The sequence below is a fragment of the Carcharodon carcharias genome, chromosome 35, assembly GCF_017639515.1.
Source record: "Carcharodon carcharias isolate sCarCar2 chromosome 35, sCarCar2.pri, whole genome shotgun sequence".
Taxonomy (NCBI): Eukaryota; Metazoa; Chordata; class Chondrichthyes; order Lamniformes; family Lamnidae; genus Carcharodon; species Carcharodon carcharias.
In genome coordinates, this window is record NC_054501.1 from 490,286 (window position 1) to 510,000 (window position 19,715).

The 19,715-nt window shown below is 56.0% G+C and overlaps 1 protein-coding gene across 1 annotated transcript in view; it reads left to right on the plus strand.

The window, feature by feature from the left end:
- The first annotated feature begins 381 nt into the window (after positions 1-381).
- Positions 382-19,715, plus strand: part of itih6 (inter-alpha-trypsin inhibitor heavy chain family member 6) — an 81,872-nt gene continuing 62,538 nt past the window's right edge. The window contains exons 1-7 of the mRNA XM_041179653.1: positions 382-395; positions 4,269-4,301; positions 6,776-6,930; positions 7,621-7,731; positions 14,058-14,305; positions 15,036-15,205; positions 17,255-17,371. Of these exons, the coding sequence (XP_041035587.1) occupies positions 4,290-4,301; positions 6,776-6,930; positions 7,621-7,731; positions 14,058-14,305; positions 15,036-15,205; positions 17,255-17,371 (813 nt within the window). The 5' untranslated portion in view covers positions 382-395; positions 4,269-4,289. The remainder of the gene's footprint in view (positions 396-4,268; positions 4,302-6,775; positions 6,931-7,620; positions 7,732-14,057; positions 14,306-15,035; positions 15,206-17,254; positions 17,372-19,715) is intronic.

Sequence of the window (19,715 nt, forward strand, 5' to 3'; positions counted from 1 at the left end):
GCAGGCAGAGGGTGGGCGGGAGGAGGCGAGGGGCGGCCGGAGGGGTGGCATTGGCCAGAGGCCATTAAACTGCACAAACAGAGCAAAAGGGGCAGGGTCCAAGAGCAACCGAAGGCTGAACTTTCTCCATTTAAACCCTGCAGCTCAGGAGCTAATTTCCAGACGCTCGGAGGTCCCTGCTAAACATTCCCTTGTCTCTGGGAGCTGGGAGCAGCTTGGACCTGACCGTTTGCTCTCTCTCCCTCTCTCTCTCTCTTTCTCTCCGCCCAGGGCTCTCCCTCCTCGCTGAAGGCCAAAATATGGCTGCCCTCGCTCGCCTAGCGACCGTCCTCGCACTGAGTGTGGCCATCCGGTCAGAGGACGGTGAGACCAGCAGCCGCAGGCCGGGGAGATGGGTGAGTCTGACTGGGGGTGGGGGGGGTTTTTGCCCCCCACCCGATTCCACCTTGATTCAGCACCGGCCCCGCCTCGCCACCCTTCCCCGTCAAGTGAGGATGTTCCTCGGAGAGTGCGGTGCTCCCTCAGCGCTGACACTCTGACAGTGCGGCGCTCCCTCAGCGCTGAACCTCCGACTGTGCTGCGCTCCCTCAGCGCTGACACTCCGACTGTGCGGCACTCCCTCAGCGCTGAACCTCCGACAGCGCAGCGCTCCCTCAGCACCGACCCTCCGACAGTGCAGCGCTCCCTCAGCACCGATCCTCCGACAGTGCAGCGCTCCCTCAGCACCGACCTTCCGACAGCGCAGCGCTCCCTCAGCACCGACCCTCCGACAGTGCGGCGCTCCCTCAGCGCTGACCCTCCGACAGTGTGGCTCTCCCTCAGCACTGACCCTCCCACAGTGCAGCGCTCCCTCAGCGCTGACCCTCCAACAGTGCGGCGTTCCTTCAGCGCTGACCCTCCGACATTGCAGCACTCCCTCGGCACTGACCCTCCCACAGTGCGGCGCTCCCTCAGCGCTAACCCTCCCACAGTGCTGCTTTCCCTCAGTACTGACCCTCCGACAGTACTGCACTCCCTCAGCACTGACCCTCCAACAGTGCAGCGCTCCCTCAGCGCTGACCCTCCGGCAGTGCGGAGCTCCCTCAGTGCTGACTCTCCAAAAGTGTGGTGCTCCCTCAGCGCTGACCCTCCGACAGTGCGGCGCTCCCTCAGCACTGACCCTCTGACAGTGCGGCTCTCCCTCAGCACTGACCCTCCGACAGTGCGGCGCACCCTCAGCGCTGACCCTCTGACAGTGCGGCTCTCCCTCAGCACTGACCCTCCGACAGTGCGGCACTCCCTCAGCACTGACCCTCCGACAGCGTGGCGCTCCCTCAGCACTGACCCTCCGACAATGCGGCACTCCCTGGCACTGACCCTCCCACAGTGCAGCGCTCCCTCAGCGCTGCACTCCCTCAGTACTGACCCTCCAAAAGTGCGGTGCTCCCTCAGCACTAACCCTCCGACAGTGCGGTGCTCCCTCAGTACTGACCCTCCGACAGTGCGGCGCTCCCTCAGCACTGACCCTCCGACAGTGCGGCGCTTCCTCAGTACTGACCCTCCGACAGTGCGGCGCTCCCTCAGCACTGACCCTCTGATAGTGCGGCGCTCCCTCAGTACTGATCCTCCGACAGTGCGGCGCTCCCTCAGCACTGACCCTCTGATAGTGCGGCGCTCCCTCAGTACTGATGCTCTGACAGTGCGGCGCTCCCTCAACGCTGACCCTGCCACAGTGCGGTGCTCCCTCAGCACCGACCCTCCAACAGTGTGGCCCTCCCTCAGCACTGTCCCTCCGACAGTGCTGCGCTCCCTCAGCGCTGACCCTCCGACAGTGCTGCACTCCCTCAGTACTGACCCTCCAAAAGTGCGGCACTCCCTCAGCACTGACCCTCCGACAGTGCGGCACTCCCTCAGCACTGACCCTCCGACAGCGTGGCGCTCCCTCAGCACTGACCCTCCGACAATGCGGCACTCCCTGGCACTGACCCTCCCACAGTGCAGCGCTCCCTCAGCGCTGCACTCCCTCAGTACTGACCCTCCAAAAGTGCGGTGCTCCCTCAGCACTAACCCTCCGACAGTGCGGCGCTCCCTCAGTACTGACACTCCGACAGTGCGGCGCTCCCTCAGCACTGACCCTCCGACAGTGCGGCGCTTCCTCAGTACTGACCCTCCGACAGTGCGGCGCTCCCTCAGCACTGACCCTCTGATAGTGCGGCGTTCCCTCAGTACTGATCCTCCGACAGTGCGGCGCTCCCTCAGCACTGACCCTCTGATAGTGCGGCGCTCCCTCAGTACTGATACTCTGACAGTGCGGCGCTCCCTCAATGCTGACCCTGCCACAGTGCGGTGCTCCCTCAGCACCGACCCTCCAACAGTGCGGCCCTCCCTCAGCACTGTCCCTCCGACAGTGCTGCGCTCCCTCAGCGCTGACCCTCCGACAGTGCTGCACTCCCTCAGTACTGACCCTCCAAAAGTGCGGCACTCCCTCAGCACTGACCCTCCCACAGTGCGGCGCTCCCTCAGCACTGACTCTCCCACAGTGCGGCGCTCCCTCAGCACTGACCCTCCCACAGTGCAGAGTCCAGTTGAGAATTGGAATTGAACCAGCTAATGTCCTTTGCTGCAATCTTGAGGTTTTGCTTTTCCTGACCCACCTTCTGACATCCAGATTGAAGGAAGAAATTCGGTGTCTGCCATGTTATGGATTTGAACTGATAATTAATTAATTAATCATCACATGTAGAAGTGTGGGTTAATTTAGGAAAGCCAGCACGGGTTTCCAAAGAGAAAATCATGTTTCACCATCTTGCTGGAGTTTTTTTGAAGAGCTAACAGAGAGGGTTGATGAGGGTAATGAGGTGGATGTGGCGTACATGGGCTTCCAAAAGGCATTCAACACTGTGCTGAACAACAGGCTTGTGTGAGAAGTTATAGCTCTTGGAATAAAGGGCAGAGTCGCAACATGGGTAGAGAATTGGCTGAGGGTCAGGAAACAGAGTGAGGGTGAATGGATGTTTCTCGGGCTGGAGGAAGGTTTGTGGTGGAGTTCCGCCGGAGTCAGTGTTGGGACCCCCTGCTCTCCCTGACATATATTAATGATCTGGACCTCGGGCACAATTTCAAAACCTGCGGATGATACGAAACTCGGGAGGGTTGTGAACTGTGAGGAGGAGAGTGTCGGACTTCAGAAGGACATCAACAGGTTGGGGGAATGGGCAGACAAGTGGCAGATGAAGTTCAGTGCGGAGATGTGTGAGTGATTCATTTTGGTAAGAAGAGTGTAGAGAGACAATATAAAATAAAGGGTACAATTCTAAAGGGGGTTCAGGATCAGAGGGAGCTGGGGGTATATGTGAATAAATCACTGAAGGTGGCAGGACAGGTTGAGAGAGCGGGTAATAAAGCATCCAGTATCCTGGGCTTTATTAATAGGGGCATAGAGTACAAGAGCAAGGAGGTTATGTTAAACCTGTTTAAAACACTGGTTCAGCCCCAACTGGAGTATTGTGTCCAGTTCTGGGCACCGCACTTTAGGAAGGATGTGAAGGTGTTAGAGAGTGAGAGACAGAGACAGAGATAGAGAGAGAGAGAGAGAGTGAGAAACAGAGAGAGAGAGTGAGAGACAGAGAGAGAGAGAGAGAGAGAGAGCGATAGAGAGAGAGAGAGCGGGAAAGATTGACGAGAATGATTCCAGGGATGAGGGGACTTCAGTTCCGTGGATGGATTGGAGAAGTTGAGACTGTTCTCCTCGGGAGAAGAGACGGTCGAGAGGAGATTTGATGGAGGGTGTTCAAAATCACGAGGGGGTCTGGGACAGAGGGGACAGGGAGAAACTGTTCCCATTGGAGAGAGGATCGAGAACGAGAGGGACGCGGATTTAAGACGATCGGTAAAAGCAGCGACGGAGACACGAGGAGAAACTTTTTCACGCGGCGAGTGGTTAGGATCTGGAACGCGCTGCCTGAGAGTGTGGGGGAGGGGGAGGCAGGGTCAATCGAGGCTTTCCAAAGCCGGGGGGGGAATTGGATCATTATCTGAGGGGGAAGAATGTGTGGGGTGAGGGGAAGAGGGCAGGGGGGAGAGGGGGACTGGGAGAGTTGCATATTTGGAGAGCCAGTGTGGACACGATGGGCCGAACAGCTGATTGGGCTGTAATAATTCCCCATTCCTGGAATCCAGGGTACGTAGTTGTGCATAACCACGAGACCACATGACACCACAAGTGAACACATTGCACGGTTGACTACCTGCTCCACTAACATTGGAATTCTGTGTCTTTTATTTCACAGAGAATTAGACGTGAAACAGATATGAGTGGAAAGGTAAGGACTGTTACAACTCTCCCACACAGACTTTGAACTGAGAGAGCGCAGACGTTAGCTTCCACAGGGCCCTCCCTCACGACCTCGCGAAGGACTGCACGGGCAGTAAGCGACATTATGCCAATCCCATGTCGCTGGTGCAAGGGGGTGCCAAGGGTCAAAGGTTGCCAGTGGGTGTCAAAGGAATGGCTTGCGGACCATGGTAGTGCCAGGCTATAGAGGAAACGTGCACATTCCTAAGAGCAGCAACTCCAGAGTTCCCTATCTCGCCTGGTCTGTCACAGAAATGACCACACAAGGACAAATGTCTCTGGACAGGGAGGGGGAGGGTCGCTTCAGGAAATGCTACAGCAGGTCAGCAGAGGGCACCTAAAACCACACTTACACCAAGACCCATGTGCAGAAAGTTTAATCCATATCTAACCCCGTGCTGTACCTGTCCTGGCAGCGTTTGATGGGGACGGTGTACAGGGAGCTTTACTCTGTATCTAACCCCGTGCTGTACCTGTCCTGGGAGTGTTTGATGGGGACGGTGTAGAGGGAGCTTTACTCTGTATCTAACCCCGTGCTGTACCTGTCCTGGGAGTGTTTGATTGGGACGGTGTAGAGGGAGATTTACTCTGTATCTAACCCCGTGCTGTACCTCTCCTGGGAGTGTTTGATGGGGACGGTGTAGAGGGAGCTTTACTCTGTATCTAACCCCGTGCTGTACCTGTCCTGGGAGTGTTTGATGGGGACGGTGTAGAGGGAGCTTTACGCTGTATCTAACCCTGTGCTGTACCTGTCCTGGGAGTGTTTGATGGGGACAGTGTAGAGGGAGCTTTACCCTGTATCTAACTCCATGGTGTCCTGGGAGTGAGAGTCTGGTCAGTTTGCTGAGATTGAGAAAGTGTTCAGTTGGGGTTCCATTCCATGCTGGGAATTGACTCAACTTCAGCAAACTGCAACCTCACCTAGAGTGAGAACAGTGAGCCTATGTATTTGTGCCAAGCCTGTATCTATGAACCGTTATATGGACATAGCCCAGGGGATTTGCATTGAGGTATTCTCCAGCATATGATCCACTTAAGACTGAGTAAAACGAAGCCGGGAATTCGTTGCAAAACATGTAATGATGAGGGTCCTATGGTTCCTTCAGCATGATGTACACCCCACTGCAGGGGCTGAATCTGAGGAATCTGACCATCTCACAGGGTCAGTACGGTACTGTGGGAGAGCCGTACTGTTGGAGGGTCAGTGCTGAGGGAGAGCTGCACTGTGGGAGCGTCAGTGCTGAGGGACCGCCGCACTGTCGGAGGGTCGGTGCTGAGGGAGTGCCGCACTGTCGGAGGGTCAGTGCTGAGGGAGCGCCGCACTGTCGGAGGCTCAGTGCTGAGGGAGCGCCGCACTGTGGGAGGGTCAGTGCTGAGGGAGTGCCGCACTGTCGGAGGGTCAGTGCTGAGGGAGAGCCGCACTGTCGGAGGGTCAGTGCTGAGGGTGCGCCGCACTGTCCGAGGGTCAGCGGTGAGGGAGCGCCGCGCTGTCTGAGGGTCAGTGCTGAGGGGGCGCCTCACTGTCAGAGGGTCAGTGCTGAGGGAGCGCCACGCTGTTGGAGGGTCAGCGCTGAGGGAGTGTAGCACTGTCGGAGGGTCAGCGCTGAGGGAGCGCCGCACTGTCAGAGGGTCAGCACTGAGGGAGCGCCACGCTGTTGGAGGGTCAGCGCTGAGGGAGTGTAGCACTGTCGGATGGTCAGCGCTGAGGGAGCGCTGCACTTTCAGAGGGTCAGTGCTGAGGGAGTGTAACACTGTCAGAGGGTCAGTGCTGAGGGAGCGCCGCACTGTCAGAGGGTCAGCGCTGAGGGAGTGTAACACTGTCGGAGGGTCAGCGCTGAGGGAGTGTAACACTGTCGGAGGGTCAGCGCTGAGGGAGCGCTGCACTGTCAGAGGGTCAGCGCTGAGGGAGTGTAACACTGTCGGAGGGTCAGCGCTGAGGGAGCGCCGCGCTGTCGGACGGTCAGGGCTGAGGGAGTGTAACACTGTCTGAGGGTCAGCGCTGAGGGAGTGTAACTCTGTCAGAGGGTCAGCGCTGAGGGAGTGTAACACTGTCGGAGGGTCAGCGCTGAGGGAGCGCCGCGCTGTCGGACGGTCAGCGCTGAGGGAGTGTAACACTGTCTGAGGGTCAGCGCTGAGGGAGTGTAACTCTGTCGGAGGATCAGCGCCGAGGGAGTGTAACACTGTCGGAGGGTCAGCACTGAGGGAGTGTAACTCTGTCAGAGGGTCAGCGCTGAGGGAGTGTAACACTGTCGGAGGGTCAGCGCTGAGGGAGTGTAGCACTGTCGGACGGTCACCGCTGAGGGAGCGCCACACTCTGGTTGTCATTGATAAGAGGTTGCATTTTTAAGGCATCCTTATCTTTTATTCCTGTTGTGGGACATTTCATAAGAAAGTTATTTATCTTCTGAATTTCCACTCACACAAAACACTTTCACCCTCCAGCCGGTGATCACTGACTTTCTGATAAAGTCCACGGTAATCTCCAGATACGCGCTGACCACAGTGCAGAGTGCAGTCCACAATCCTGGCTCAGAAGCACGGGAGGCTGTCTTCGACATGGAACTTCCACACGAAGCCTTCATCTCCAACTTCACCCTGTAAGTGAAGGGGCTTCGATTCCTCATCACATCCACATCCACCAAGGAACTGGCAGGGTGAGAGGGGTTGCTGAGTGACAGTGTGAGGGAGCTGGATTAACATCAGTAGAGAAACAGTCAGTAACACAGAGCGCTGGGGGGAGAGGGGTTACTGAGTGACAGTGTGAGGGAGTTGGATTAACATCAGTAGAGATACAGTCAGTAACACAGGGTGTTGGGGGGAGAGAGGTTACTGAGTGACAGTGAGGGAGCTGGATTAACATCAATAGAGATACAGTCAGTAACACAGGGTGCTGGGGGGAGAGGGGTTACTGAGTGACAGTGTGAGGGATCTGGATTAACATCAGTAGAGATACAGTCAGTAACACAGGTTGTTGGGGGGAGAGGGGTTACTGAGTGACAGTGTGAAGGAGCTGGATTAACAGCAGTAGAGATACAGTCAGTAACACAGGGCGCTGGGGGGAGAAGGGTTACAGAGTGACACTGTGAGGGAGCTGGATTAAATTCAGTCCTGATACAATCAGTAACACAGGGCGCTGGGGGGAGAGGGGTTACTGAGTGACAGTGTGAAGGAGCTGGATTAACATCAGTAGAGAGACAGTCAGTTCCCTCATATTCACCTTATATTAATTCTCTCTCCCTCTCTCTCTCTCTTCCTCTGTCCATCGCCCCCGGCCCACCCTGTGTCAGGAAGATCGATGGGAGGGTCTATGTGGCGGAGGTAAAGGAGAAGGAGGTAGCCCGACGTGTCTACGATGCTGCGCGAGCGAGGGGACACACAGCAGCTCATCTGGCCACCAGGTAACCGGCACCTGGGCAGAGGGGCCCCCATCGCGTTGGCCCCTCTCCCTCACCCCCAGGACAGCCCAGCCATTTGCCCCACCCCCCCCACCTCCCCACCGCACGGGCTTTCTGCAAGGGGCGGGCCATTTTCACGTGGGAAACCAATCCCCCTGTTTTTCACACAGCACGATCCCACCAAGGAGCAAGCTGAGACTGGACCTGGGTCACCTCGTTTCCCACTGCAGTTTGGGTAAGGAATGAACCATCATGGCCACAGGGTACGGGGGAGAACTCACCCCCACCACCCCGCCCCCCCACCGCTCACTGCCCCCCCCAAACATCCCCCACCCCCACCGCTCACTGCCGACCCCAATCATCCCCACCCCCACTGCTCACTGACCCCCACAAACATTCCCCACCCCCACTGCTCACCGCCGACCACGCCCTCCCCCACCGCTCACTGCCGACCCCAAACATTCCCCACCCCCAACATCCCCCATGCCCACCGCTCACTGACCCCCCAATATCCCCCACCCCCAACATCCCCCACCCCCACCGCTCACTGCCGACCCCCACCCCAACATCCCCCATCCCCACCGCTCACTGTCGACCCCCACCCCCAACATCCCCCAACCCCACCACTCACTGCCGACCCCCACCCCAACATCCTCCACCCCCACCGCTCACTGCCCCCCCCAAACATCCCCACCCCCACCGCTCACTGTCCCCCCCAAACATCCCCCACCCCCACCGCTCACTGGCCCCCCCAAACATCCCCCACCCCCACCGCTCACTGCCCCCCCCAAACATCCCCCACCCCACCACTCACTGCCCCCCCAAACATCCCCCACCCCCACCGCTCACTGCCCCCCACAAACATCCCCCACCCCCACCGCTAACTGCCGACCACCCCCCCCAACATCCCCCACCCCCCACAGCTGACCCCCCCAACATCCCCCACCCCCACCGCTCACTGCCAACCCCCCACCCACATCCCCCACCCCCACCGCTCACTGGCGACCCCCCACCCCAACATCCCCCACCCCCACCACTCACTGCCCCCCCCAACATCCCCCACCCCGACCGCTCACTGCCGACCCCCCCCAACATCCCCCACCCCCACCACTCACTGCCGACCACCCCCCCAACATCCCCCACCCCCACTGCTCACTGCCGACCACCCACCCACATCCCCCACCCCCACCGCTCACTGTCGACCCACCCACAACATCCCCCACCCCCACCGCTCACTGTTGACCCCCCCAACATCCCACAACCCCACCGCTCACTGCCGACCCCCCCCCAACATCCCCCACCCCCACCGCTCATTGCCGACCCCCCCAACATCCCCCACCCCCCACCGCTCACTGCTGCCCCCCCAACATCCCCCACCCCCACCGCTCACTGACCCCCCCAAAATCCCCCACCCCCCACCGCTCACTGCTAACACCCCCCAACATCCCCCCCAACTGCTCACTGCTGCCCCCCTAACATCCCCCACCCCCACCGCTCACTGTCAACCCCCACCCCCAACATCCCCCATGCCCACCGCTCAATGCCCCCCCCAACATCCCCCACCCCCAACATCCCCCACCCCCACGGCTCCCTGCCCCTCCCAACATCCCCCACCCCGACCGCTCACTGCCAACCCCCTCCAACATCCCCCACCCCCACCACTCACTGCCGACCACTGCCCCAACATCCCCCACTCCCACCGCTCACTGCCGACCCCCCACCAACATCCCCCACCCCCACCGCTCACTGCCCCCCCCCAACCTCCCACAGCTCTTCTCTCAATTGCGGCCTTGGGATCTTTTAAATCCACCTGAGAGGGCAGACTGTTCCTCAGGTTTACCGTCTCCCTGTCAAACACAGCACCTCCGACAGTCCCGCACTCCCTCAGCACTGACCCTCCGACAGTCCCGCACTCCCTCAGCACTGACCCTCCGACAGTGCGGCGCTCCCTCAGCACCAACCCTCCGACAGTGCGGTGCTCCCTCTGCACTGACCCTCTGACAGTGCGGCGCTCCCTCAGCACTGACCCTCCGACAGTCCCGCACTCCCTCAGCACTGACCCTCCGACAGTCCCGCACTCCCTCAGCACTGACCCTCCCACAGTGCAGCACTCCCTCAGCACTTATGCTCCGACAGCGCGGTGCTCCCTCAGCACCGACCCTCCCACAGTGTGGCGCTCCCTCAGCACTGACCCTCTGACAGTGCGGCACTCCCTCAGCACTGACCCTCCGACAGTTCCACACTCCCTCAGCACTGACCCTCCGACAGTCCCGCGCTCCCTCAGCACTGACCCTCCCACAGTGCGGCACTCCCTCAGCACTGACCCTCTGACAGTGCGGCGCTCCCTCAGCACTGACCATCTGACCATCAACTCCACTTTCCTGTTCTTCCCCCTCATAACCCTTGACCCCCTCTCCCCTCGTCGATCAGAAATCTGTCTCACTCGGCCTTGAATATATTCAGTGACCCAGCCCCCGCTGCTCTCTGGGGTAGGGGTAGGGTTGGGGGTGGGGGGGGAGAGAATTCCACAGACTGACCACCCTCTGAGAGAAGAAATTCCTCCTCATCTCCGTCTTCAATGGGAGACCCCTCATTCTGAAACTGTGCCCCCGCCCCTCGTTCTAGATTCCCCCCCACGAGGAGGGTAAACATCCCCTCAGCATCCACCAGGTCAAACCCCCTCCCCTTAGAATCTGACATGTTTCAATAAGATCACCTCTCATTCTTCTAAACTCCAATGGGTAGAGGCCCCAACCTGCTCAACCTTTCCCCATCAGACAAACCCCCTTCGTCCCAGGAATCGGCCGAGTGAACCTTCTCTGAACGGCTTCCAATGCGAATCTGTCCCTCCTTAAGTAAGGAGACCAGAACTGTCCACAGTTCCCCAGGACCGGCCTCACCAACGCCCTGTCCAGTTGTAGCAAGACTTCCCCACTTTTATACTCCATCCCCCCTCGCAATAAAGGACAACTTTCCATTTGCCTCCCTAATCACTCGCTGCATCCTCACACTGACATTTTGTGATTCATGTACCAGGACACCCAGATCCCTCTGCACCGCAGTGTCCAGCAGCCTCTCCCTCCATTTCAATAATATCCTGCTTTCCTATTCTTCCTGCCAAAGTGGACAAGTTCACATTTTCCCATGTTACACTCCACCTGCCAAATGTTTGCCCACTCACTTAACCCCTCGATAACCCTTTTCAAACTCTTTGTATCCTCCTCACAACTTACTTTCCTACCTATCTTTGTATCATCCAGAAATTTGGGTCCAACACAGTGATTCCCTTTCTCCAAGTCACTCATATAGATTGTAAATAGCTCAGGCCCCAGCACTGACCCAGCGCTCCACTAGATACTGTTTGCCAACTCGAAATTGACCCATTTTTCCTAACCCTGCTTCCTGTTATTTAGCCCTCTATCCATGCTAATGGGCCATTCCTGATACCATGAACTCTTATCTTGCATGGTAACCTTATCAGATTCGTTTGGAAATCTAAATGCACCACATTCTCTGGTTCCCCTTTATCAACCCGGCTTGGTGCATCCTCAAAGAGCAATTTCCCTTTCACAAAACCATGGTGACTCTGCCTGATTGTATTATGATTTTCGAATTGTCCTGCTTCCAACTCCCTAATTTTTCCAGTGACAGATGTTTGATTAACTGGCTTATAGTTTCCCCCTTTCTGTCTCCCTTCTTTCTGGATTAATGGAATTATGGACTCATAAACTCATAGATGTTTACAGCACAGGAGGCCATTCAGCCCGTCATGTCTGCACTGGTCAACAAAGATCTGACTCCGCTAATCCCATTGTCCCGTTCTTGGCCCATAGCCCTGGAGGCTACAGCAACGCAAGTGAATATCTAAATACTTCTTAAATGTTACGAGAGTTTCTGACTCCACCACCCTTTCAGGGAGCGAGTTCCAGACTCCCACCACCCTCTGGGTGAAAAAATTTCTCCTCAACTCCCCCTCTTAGCCTTCTACCTCTTACCTTCAACCTATGCCCCCTGGTTATTGACCCCTCTACTAATGGAAAAAAGTGCCTTCCTCTCCACCCTATCTATGCCCCTCATAATCTTATACACCTCTATCAGGTCCCCCCTCAACCTTCGCTGCTCCAAGGAAAACAGCCCAGGCCTATCCAACCTTTCCTCATAGCTCAGACCCTCCGGCCCAGGCAGCCTCCTGGTAAACCTCCTCTCCAGCGCGGTCATGTCCTTCCCGTAATGTTGGTTGCCAGAACTGCACCCGGTACTCCAGTTGTGGCCTAACCAGCGTTTTATACAGCGCCCCCCCCCCCAACAACCCCAACACCCCCCAACAACCCCCCCCACCCCGCCGCCTCACTCTTGTATTCTACGCCTCGGCCTCACAAAGGCAAGAGTTCCAGAAGATGACAACCAAGGCCTATTGTCGATCGTTTCCGGCCACTTTCTTCGAAGGTGCAGGGTCCACAGGCCCGAGGGACTGGTCAGCCTTTGGCTTGCATGGTCAGAGTGGGCGTGGGTGCTAAAGCTGGACCAGGGGCCCAATCGTCGGCCATTTTTCGAGGCCTGTCCGGCCTTGCGCCTTCGGGGAGCTCAGTGGAAGCAGTCCACCAGCGCCAGCGGCCATCCTGGCGTCCTCCCTCTCCTCATCCCCCCTCCCACCCCGGCAGCGCCGACCCTTTCCCCTGGGCGCCGGTTAGTCGGCCAGCCGGCGTGGAGTGGCGGCCAAAGGGCCAATCGCGCACTCCCAACGAGCGCTGCGTTCAGGCCCATTGGACTCCCTGGTGCCTTTTCCCCAGTGACCACGATCGTTTGAAGTTCCTCCCCCCACCCCTGGCTAGTCTGTGCATCTTCTACTACACGGAAAGTTATGAAATAATTGTTCGTAGCCTCCGTCACCTCTTCAATTCCACCCCGTCCCCAGCGCCCCCCCTCCCGTTAATTCCCCAGTCTCACCCTCCAAGGCGTTAATTCCCAATAATTGTACGTTGAGAGTCTGAAGCCAGCCCGCACCTTGAAACAGGCTCATACAAAGAACAAAGCAAAGTCACTGGCTCTCCCAGTTGGTCCCAGACACCCAGGCATGCACTCTGTTTCAATGTCTCCATAAACCTTCCCCAATTATGCTTCATTACCAATTCAAAAGCATGTGTTTGATTGCAACACAAGTTCAACAATTAACAGGAGGGACCAATGTTCACTTTAGCTACTCTCCTCCTTTGTATGTACTGGCAGAAGCTTTTACGGTGTTTTCATATTTACTGCCAACTTCCTCATGTACTCCAATTTCACCCTCTCTCATTGTCTTCCTTTGCTGGTTTAAGATGTTCTCAATTGCCTGGAATACCACCAACCTTTGCAGCTTTGTGCATCCTTCCTCTCAATTTGATACCATCCTTAATTTCCTGGGCCATCCTTCTTGCCGAGTCTTTCTTCCTCAACTGAACATGTCTTTGTTAAGAGCTATGAAATATCTCCTCGAACGTCTACCACTGCGTTTTGGCTGTCTTACCTTTTAACCTCTTTTCCCAGTCCACTTAAGCCAACTCTGCCCTCGGGCCCTTGTAATTGACTTTATTTCGGTTTAAGACACTGGTCTGAGACTCAAATTTCTCACCCTCAAACTGGATGCGAAATCCTGTTATGTTATGATCACTCTTACATAGAGGCTCCTTTACTATAAGGTCATTAATTAATCCAGTCTCATTACACAACACCAGGTCTAAAATAGCCCATTTCCTGATTGGTTACAGAACGTACTGCTCCAAGAAACTTCCCTGAGCACACTCCATGAACTCATCCTTCCGGCTACTTTTGGCAATTTGGTTCATCCAATCTATATGAAGATTAAAATCTTCCACAATTATTGCTGTTCCTTTCTTATAAGCCTCCGTGATTTCTTGATTTATACTGTGTCCTACTGTGTAGCAACTGTCAGGTTGTAGAGACCAATCCCACCAGTGACTTCCTCCCTTTGCTTTTTCTTATTGATTCAGCAACTTGATCTTCTGAATCAAGATCATTTCTCACTCCTGTACTGACCTCATCCTTTATTAACAGAGCCACCCCACCTCCTTCTCCTTTCTCCCTGTCCTTCCGAAATCTCAAAATACCCTTGAATATGCCTTTTGGAAACCCAAATACCCCACATCCACAGGTTCCCCTTTATCCACCCTGCTTGCGACACCCTTGATGACCTCTAGTGAATTTGAGCATTGCCAAGGGAAGGAGCCGGTCTGCGGGTGTTCGGCGCCCGGTGGCGGTTGGGGGGGCAGTGGTGGGGGGGCGGGCGGGTGTCGAAGGGGGTGGACTGGACTGAGACCTGCCATCCGCCTCAGGGGCCGCGAGATGGAGAAGTTCCAGGTGGCGGTCAACGTGGAAGCCGGGGGCCGCGCCGACTTCACGCTGAGCTACGAGGAGCTGCTGCCGCGGAGGCTGGGCCACTACGAGCTGGCGCTCAGCATCCGGCCCCAGCAGGTGGTGCGCAACCTGACCGTCGAGGTGGTCATCGCCGAGCGGACCGGCATCGAGTACGTCGAGGTGCTGCCCCTCCGGACCAGCGAGCTGCTGGACAACAGGCTGAAAGGTGAGGGGGGGGGGGTACGGGGCCGAGGGGAGGGGCAGGGGTTGGTGGGGGGGTACACGGCAGAGGGGGGAGGGTGCAGGCGGGGGATTGGCAGGGAAGACTTGACCTTTGACCCACCTTCACTTTGAGGCCTTGATCCTCCTGCTGATAGCCCTGAGCAGGCCATGTTGGCAGAGGTCGAGAGGGCCATCGCCCCTGATTATATTTTCTTCATGAGTTGCTCCTCCACCATCCCCTCCCCAACCCAACCTGTTCCCCTGCCCCTGACAGACGTTACTCAGGACCAGCCTCTGGTAGGCCTCTTCGCCTCCCTCGCAAGTGGGTCTGACTGGAGCCTGCTCCACGCAGGTTCCGAGTGGGCTCCACCCTAAAATGGCCATCAGGGTTCCTTGACGGTGTTGGCAGACGCCCCCTTCCCCGGCCTCCATGTCGAAAAATACACGGGAACAGGACTAGGCCCATTCAGCCCCTCTCAAGCCTGTTACACAGGAACAGGAGGAGGCCCATTCAGCCCCTCTCGAGCCTGTTACACAGGAACAGGAGGAGGTCCATTCAGCCCCTCTCAAGCCTGTTACACAGGAACAGGAGGAGGCTCTCTTGGTGGGTGGGTGTCGGGCGGTGGCCCGGGAGGTGGGAGGCGGTCTGGGCGGATATCGCCTCCCTGGTTGGGGATGAGGGCAGGCCGACTCTTGCTGGATGCAACCTGACGCTCTTCCGTCCCCCTCCCCAGGAACGCAGGACGTCCTGAAGTCCACCTCGGTGGAGCGGACCACGACCTGCGCCCGGGTCTGCTTCACCCCGAGCCCCGAGCAGCAGGCCCTGTACTCCAGCCAAGGTATCCAAGGAGACTTTGTGGTCCGTTACGCTGTCCAAATGGCCGATCTCATCGGGGACATACAGGTCAGTTGGGGGGGGGGGGGGGATGCAAGTGGTGGGAAGGGGAGGAGGTGGCTGAGGGAGGAGGAGGGGTGGGGGAGGGTGAGGGAAGCTGGGGGAGTATGCAGAGAAAGGAAGCCGAGCTGCAATTTATTTTGTCAGACTCTGATCATGTTGATGCTCACAGTGAATAGGCCGGAACACAGAGACAGGAGGAGGCCATTCAGACCCTCTCGAGCCTGTTACACAGGAACAGGAGGAGGCCGTTCAGCCCCTCCTCAAGCCTGTTACACCACCTTCTTCTCAAGGGGTAATAAATGGTGGTCTAGACAACATTGTCCACACCCCATGAATGAATTTTTAAAAAATGTGTCTAGGTGTGCACGTGTGTGGGGGTGTGTGTATGTTTGTGTCTCGGTGTCTTTGGGGGTATGTCTGTGTATCTGTGTGTATATGTGTCTTTCTGTATGTGCATTGTGTGCGTGTGTGTGTGCTTATGGGTCTAGGTGTGTCAGTGTGTATTTCTGGGTGTCTATGTGAGTGTTTGTGTATTTCTGTGGGTGTGTGTGTGTGTATCTGTGTATGTGCGTGTATTTCCGTGTGTCTATGTGAGTGTTTGTGTATTTCTGTGGGTGTGTGTATGTGCGCGTGTGTATGTATGTGTGTGTCTATGCGTGAGTGTCTATGCGTGAGTGTGTGCAGGCATGAGTGTGTGTGTGTCTATGTGTGTATGCGAGTATGTGTGTGTGTATTTGTGTGTGTCTGTGTGTGTGTGTGTATGTGTATTTCTGCATTAGCTTGTCTACATTCCTTAGTTTTAGGACTGTCCACAGTTACAACAGCCCGACCTGACTGCACAGCCTGGCCCCCACTCTCTCTGTCTCTCTCCGCCGAGACTCGCTGACTGAATTGTGCGGGAGGGAACGCGGGGACAGATCGAGAAGGACAGAGCCAGGACAGGTGGGGGGAGAGGGGTGTGGAATGAGGCAAACAGGATGTGGACAGGCGGAGGGTGGGGGTGTGTATGTCGGGGTGGAGGCGAGTTGAGCTGCCTAACTCTGGCAAACCGCTGGGATGAAAGAGCCTATTGTGGCAGCAAAAGGTTGCAGGTTGTTTTTGGCAAGTGGTTCACAGCTTTGAAGCTGACCCAGCTTCTCCTGCCTTCGCTCGCAGGCTGAGCATCCTGTTTTTCCAACACACTAGGAGCCCAGTGCACAATCGGCATTTGTAGCTGAACCTGTCCGCACCCCACGCACACAACCAGGTCCCTTTCCAAGCTCCACAGTTCAACAGAGATTCAAGGGGAACAGCCCTTACCTTCGAAAAGAAACAGGGTCTCTGTGAGGTTAAATCTGGAAAAGCAGCGCTTGGCTCTATGCGGACAGGGCCTCTGAGAAGGGAGAGCAGTGTGGCATCACTGGAAGGGAAGTGCGTCACGTGGTCCAGTCTTGCTTCCCCTTGTGAGCAGAACACAGCGCGCACAACTTGGCAACTGGTGTGGTCAGGTTTTCCATCCACGGTCATGTGCTTAGTCTCAACAAATGAACCCACAATATGCTTACCCAATCACCCGGGAGTAATTGGTGCATTTATATCAGCATGAATATGTGACATGGCGGCAGCGGTTATATACCAGCACAGCAGCCAGATTCAGTACAGGTGTGACATAGTGAACAGCCTTAGGTCATGCTACACAGTATAAGATAATAAAAACAGGCTAGGGACAACACCTCAGCAAGGACAGACTGGCCTTTGCAGAGGTTGCTGCACACATTGATCAATGAAAGCTGCACTTCCAGCAGTGAGGAGCTCTCTCAGCACTGACCCTCCGACAGTGCGGAGCTCCCTCAGCACTGACCCTCCGACAGCGCGGCGCTCCCTCAGCACTGACACCAGTGGGGAGTGTCGGGCATGGATCCCTGGAGCGTGAGTATGTGGACTGGAGTCTCGAAAGTGTGACATTCCACTTGAGAGGCGAGAATGAGACCCATTGAACGATGAATGTGGATGCTAATTTTTTTCACCAGTTCTTGTGTAAAAGGCCATCGATTAAGACTCTCCCTCTCTCCACAGACCTTCAATGGCTATTTTGTTCACTACTTCGCTCCAACCACTTTACCTGTTGTATCCAAGAGCGTGGTCTTTGTCATTGATATCAGTACATCGATGATCGGAACAAAGATCAGACAGGTATGTCTGCAAAGTATTTCAACTCACATCAACCTGCATTTATATAGCACCTTTAACCTCATAAACCATCTGCAGGTCACTTCATGGGAGTGACTAGTGAGGCACCGCAGGGATCAATGTTGGGACCCCAGCTATTCACGATATATATGAATGATTTAGACGAGGGAACTAAATGTAATATCTCCAAATTTGCAGATGACACAAAGCTGGGTGGGAGGGTGAGCTGTGAGGAGGAAGCAGAGATGCTTCAGTGTGATTTGGACAAGCTGAGTGGGCAAATGTATGGCAGATGCAGTATAATGTGGATAAATGTGAGGTTATCCACTTTGGTAGCAAAAACAGGAAGGCAGATTATTATCTGAATGGCTGTAAATTGAGAGAGGGGAATGTGCAACGAGACCTGGGTGTCCTCATACACCAGTCACAGAAGGTAAACATGCAGGTGCAGCAGGCGGTAAAGAAGGCAAATGGTTTGTTGGCCTTCATAACCGGAGGATTCAAGTACAGGAGCAGGGATGTCTTGCTGCAGTTGTACAGGGCCTTGGTGAGACCACACCTGGAATATTGTGTGCAGTTTTGGTCACCTTATCTGAGGAAGGATGTACTTGCTATAGACGGAGTGCAGCGAAGGTTTACCCTGATTCCTGGGATGGCGGGACTGACATAGGAGAAGAGATTGAGTCGGTTGGGATTATATTCTCTGGAGTTCAGAAGAATGAGGTGGGAATCTCAGAAATTCTATAAAATTCTAACAGGACTAGACAGGGTAGATGCAGGAAGGATGTTCCCAGTGGTGGGGGAGTCCAGAACCAGGGGTAACAGTATGAGGATACGGGGTAGACCATTTAAGACTGAGGTGAGGAGAAATTTCTTCATCCAGAGAGTGGTGAGCCTGTGGAATTCGCTACCACAGTAAGTAGTTGAGAGCAAAATATTGTGTGTTTTCAAAAAGGGGTTCGATATAGCTCTTGGGGCGAAAGGGGTCAAAGGGTATGGGGAGAAAGCAGGGAGCAGGATATTGAGTTGGATGATCAGCCATGATCATAATGAATGGCGGAGCAGCTCGAAGGGCCGAATGGCCTCCTCCTGTTCCTAGTTTCTATGTATCAGACAGAACCGACCCAGAGCCACACGCGGAGATATTAAGGCCAGGTGACCAAAAGGTCAAACAGGTCGGTTTTTAAGGAGCGGCTTAAAGGAGAGAGAGAGAGAGAGAGAGAGAGAGAGAGAGAGGGAGACAGAGAGAGAGAGAGAGAGAGAGAGGTGCAGAGGTTTAGGAAGGGAATTCCATAGCTCAGCACATCCCCCGCCCCCCTTGGCCAGCTGAAGGCACGGCCACCAATGGTGGAGCGATGGGAGTCGGGGGATGCTCGAGAGGCCGGAATTGGAGGAGCGGAGAGATCTCGGAGGGTTGTAGGAGGTGACAGAGATAGGGAAGGGTGTAGGGGCTGGAGGAGGTTACAGAGATAGGGAGGGGTGTAGGGACTGGAAGAGGTTACAGAGATAAGGAGGGGTGTAGGGGCTGGAGGAGGTTACAGAGATAGGGAGGGGTGTAGGGACTGGAAGAGGTTAGAGATAGGGAGTGTAGGGGCTGGAAGAGGTTAGAGATAGGGAGGGGTGTAGGGGCTGGAGGAGGTTACAGAGATAGGGAGGGTGTAGGGGCTGCAGGAGGTTACAGAGATAGGGAAGGATGTAGGGGCTGGAGGAGGTTAGAGATAGGGAGGGTTGTAGGGGCTGGAGAAGGTTACAGAGAATGGGAGGGGTGTAGGAGGTTACAGAGATATGGAGGGTTGTAGGGGCTGGAGGAGGTTACAGAGAATAGGAGGGGTGTAGGAGGTTGGAGGAGATTACAGAGATAGGGAGGGTTGTAGGGGCTGGAGGAGGTTACAGAGATAGGGAGGGGTGTAGGGGGCTGGAGGTTACAGAGATAGGGAGGGGTGTAGGGGGCTGGAGAAGATTACAGAGATAGGGAGGGGTGTAGGGGCTGGAGGAGGTTACAGAGATAGGGAGGGGTGTAGGGGCTGGAGGAGGTTACAGAGATAGAGAGGGGTGTAGGGGGCTGGAGGAGGTTACAGAGATAGGGAGGGTTGTAGGGGCTGGAGGAGGTTACAGAGATAGGGAGGGGTGTAGGGGCTGGAGGAGGTTACAGAGATAGGGAGGGGTGTAGGGGCTGGAGGAGGTTACAGAGATAGAGAGGGGTGTAGGGGGCTGGAGGAGGTTACAGAGATAGGGAGGGTTGTAGGGGCTGGAGGAGGTTACAGAGATAGGGAGGGGTGTAGGGGCTGGAGGAGGTTACAGAGATAGGGAGGGTTGTAGGGGCTAGAGGAGGTTACAGAGATAGGGA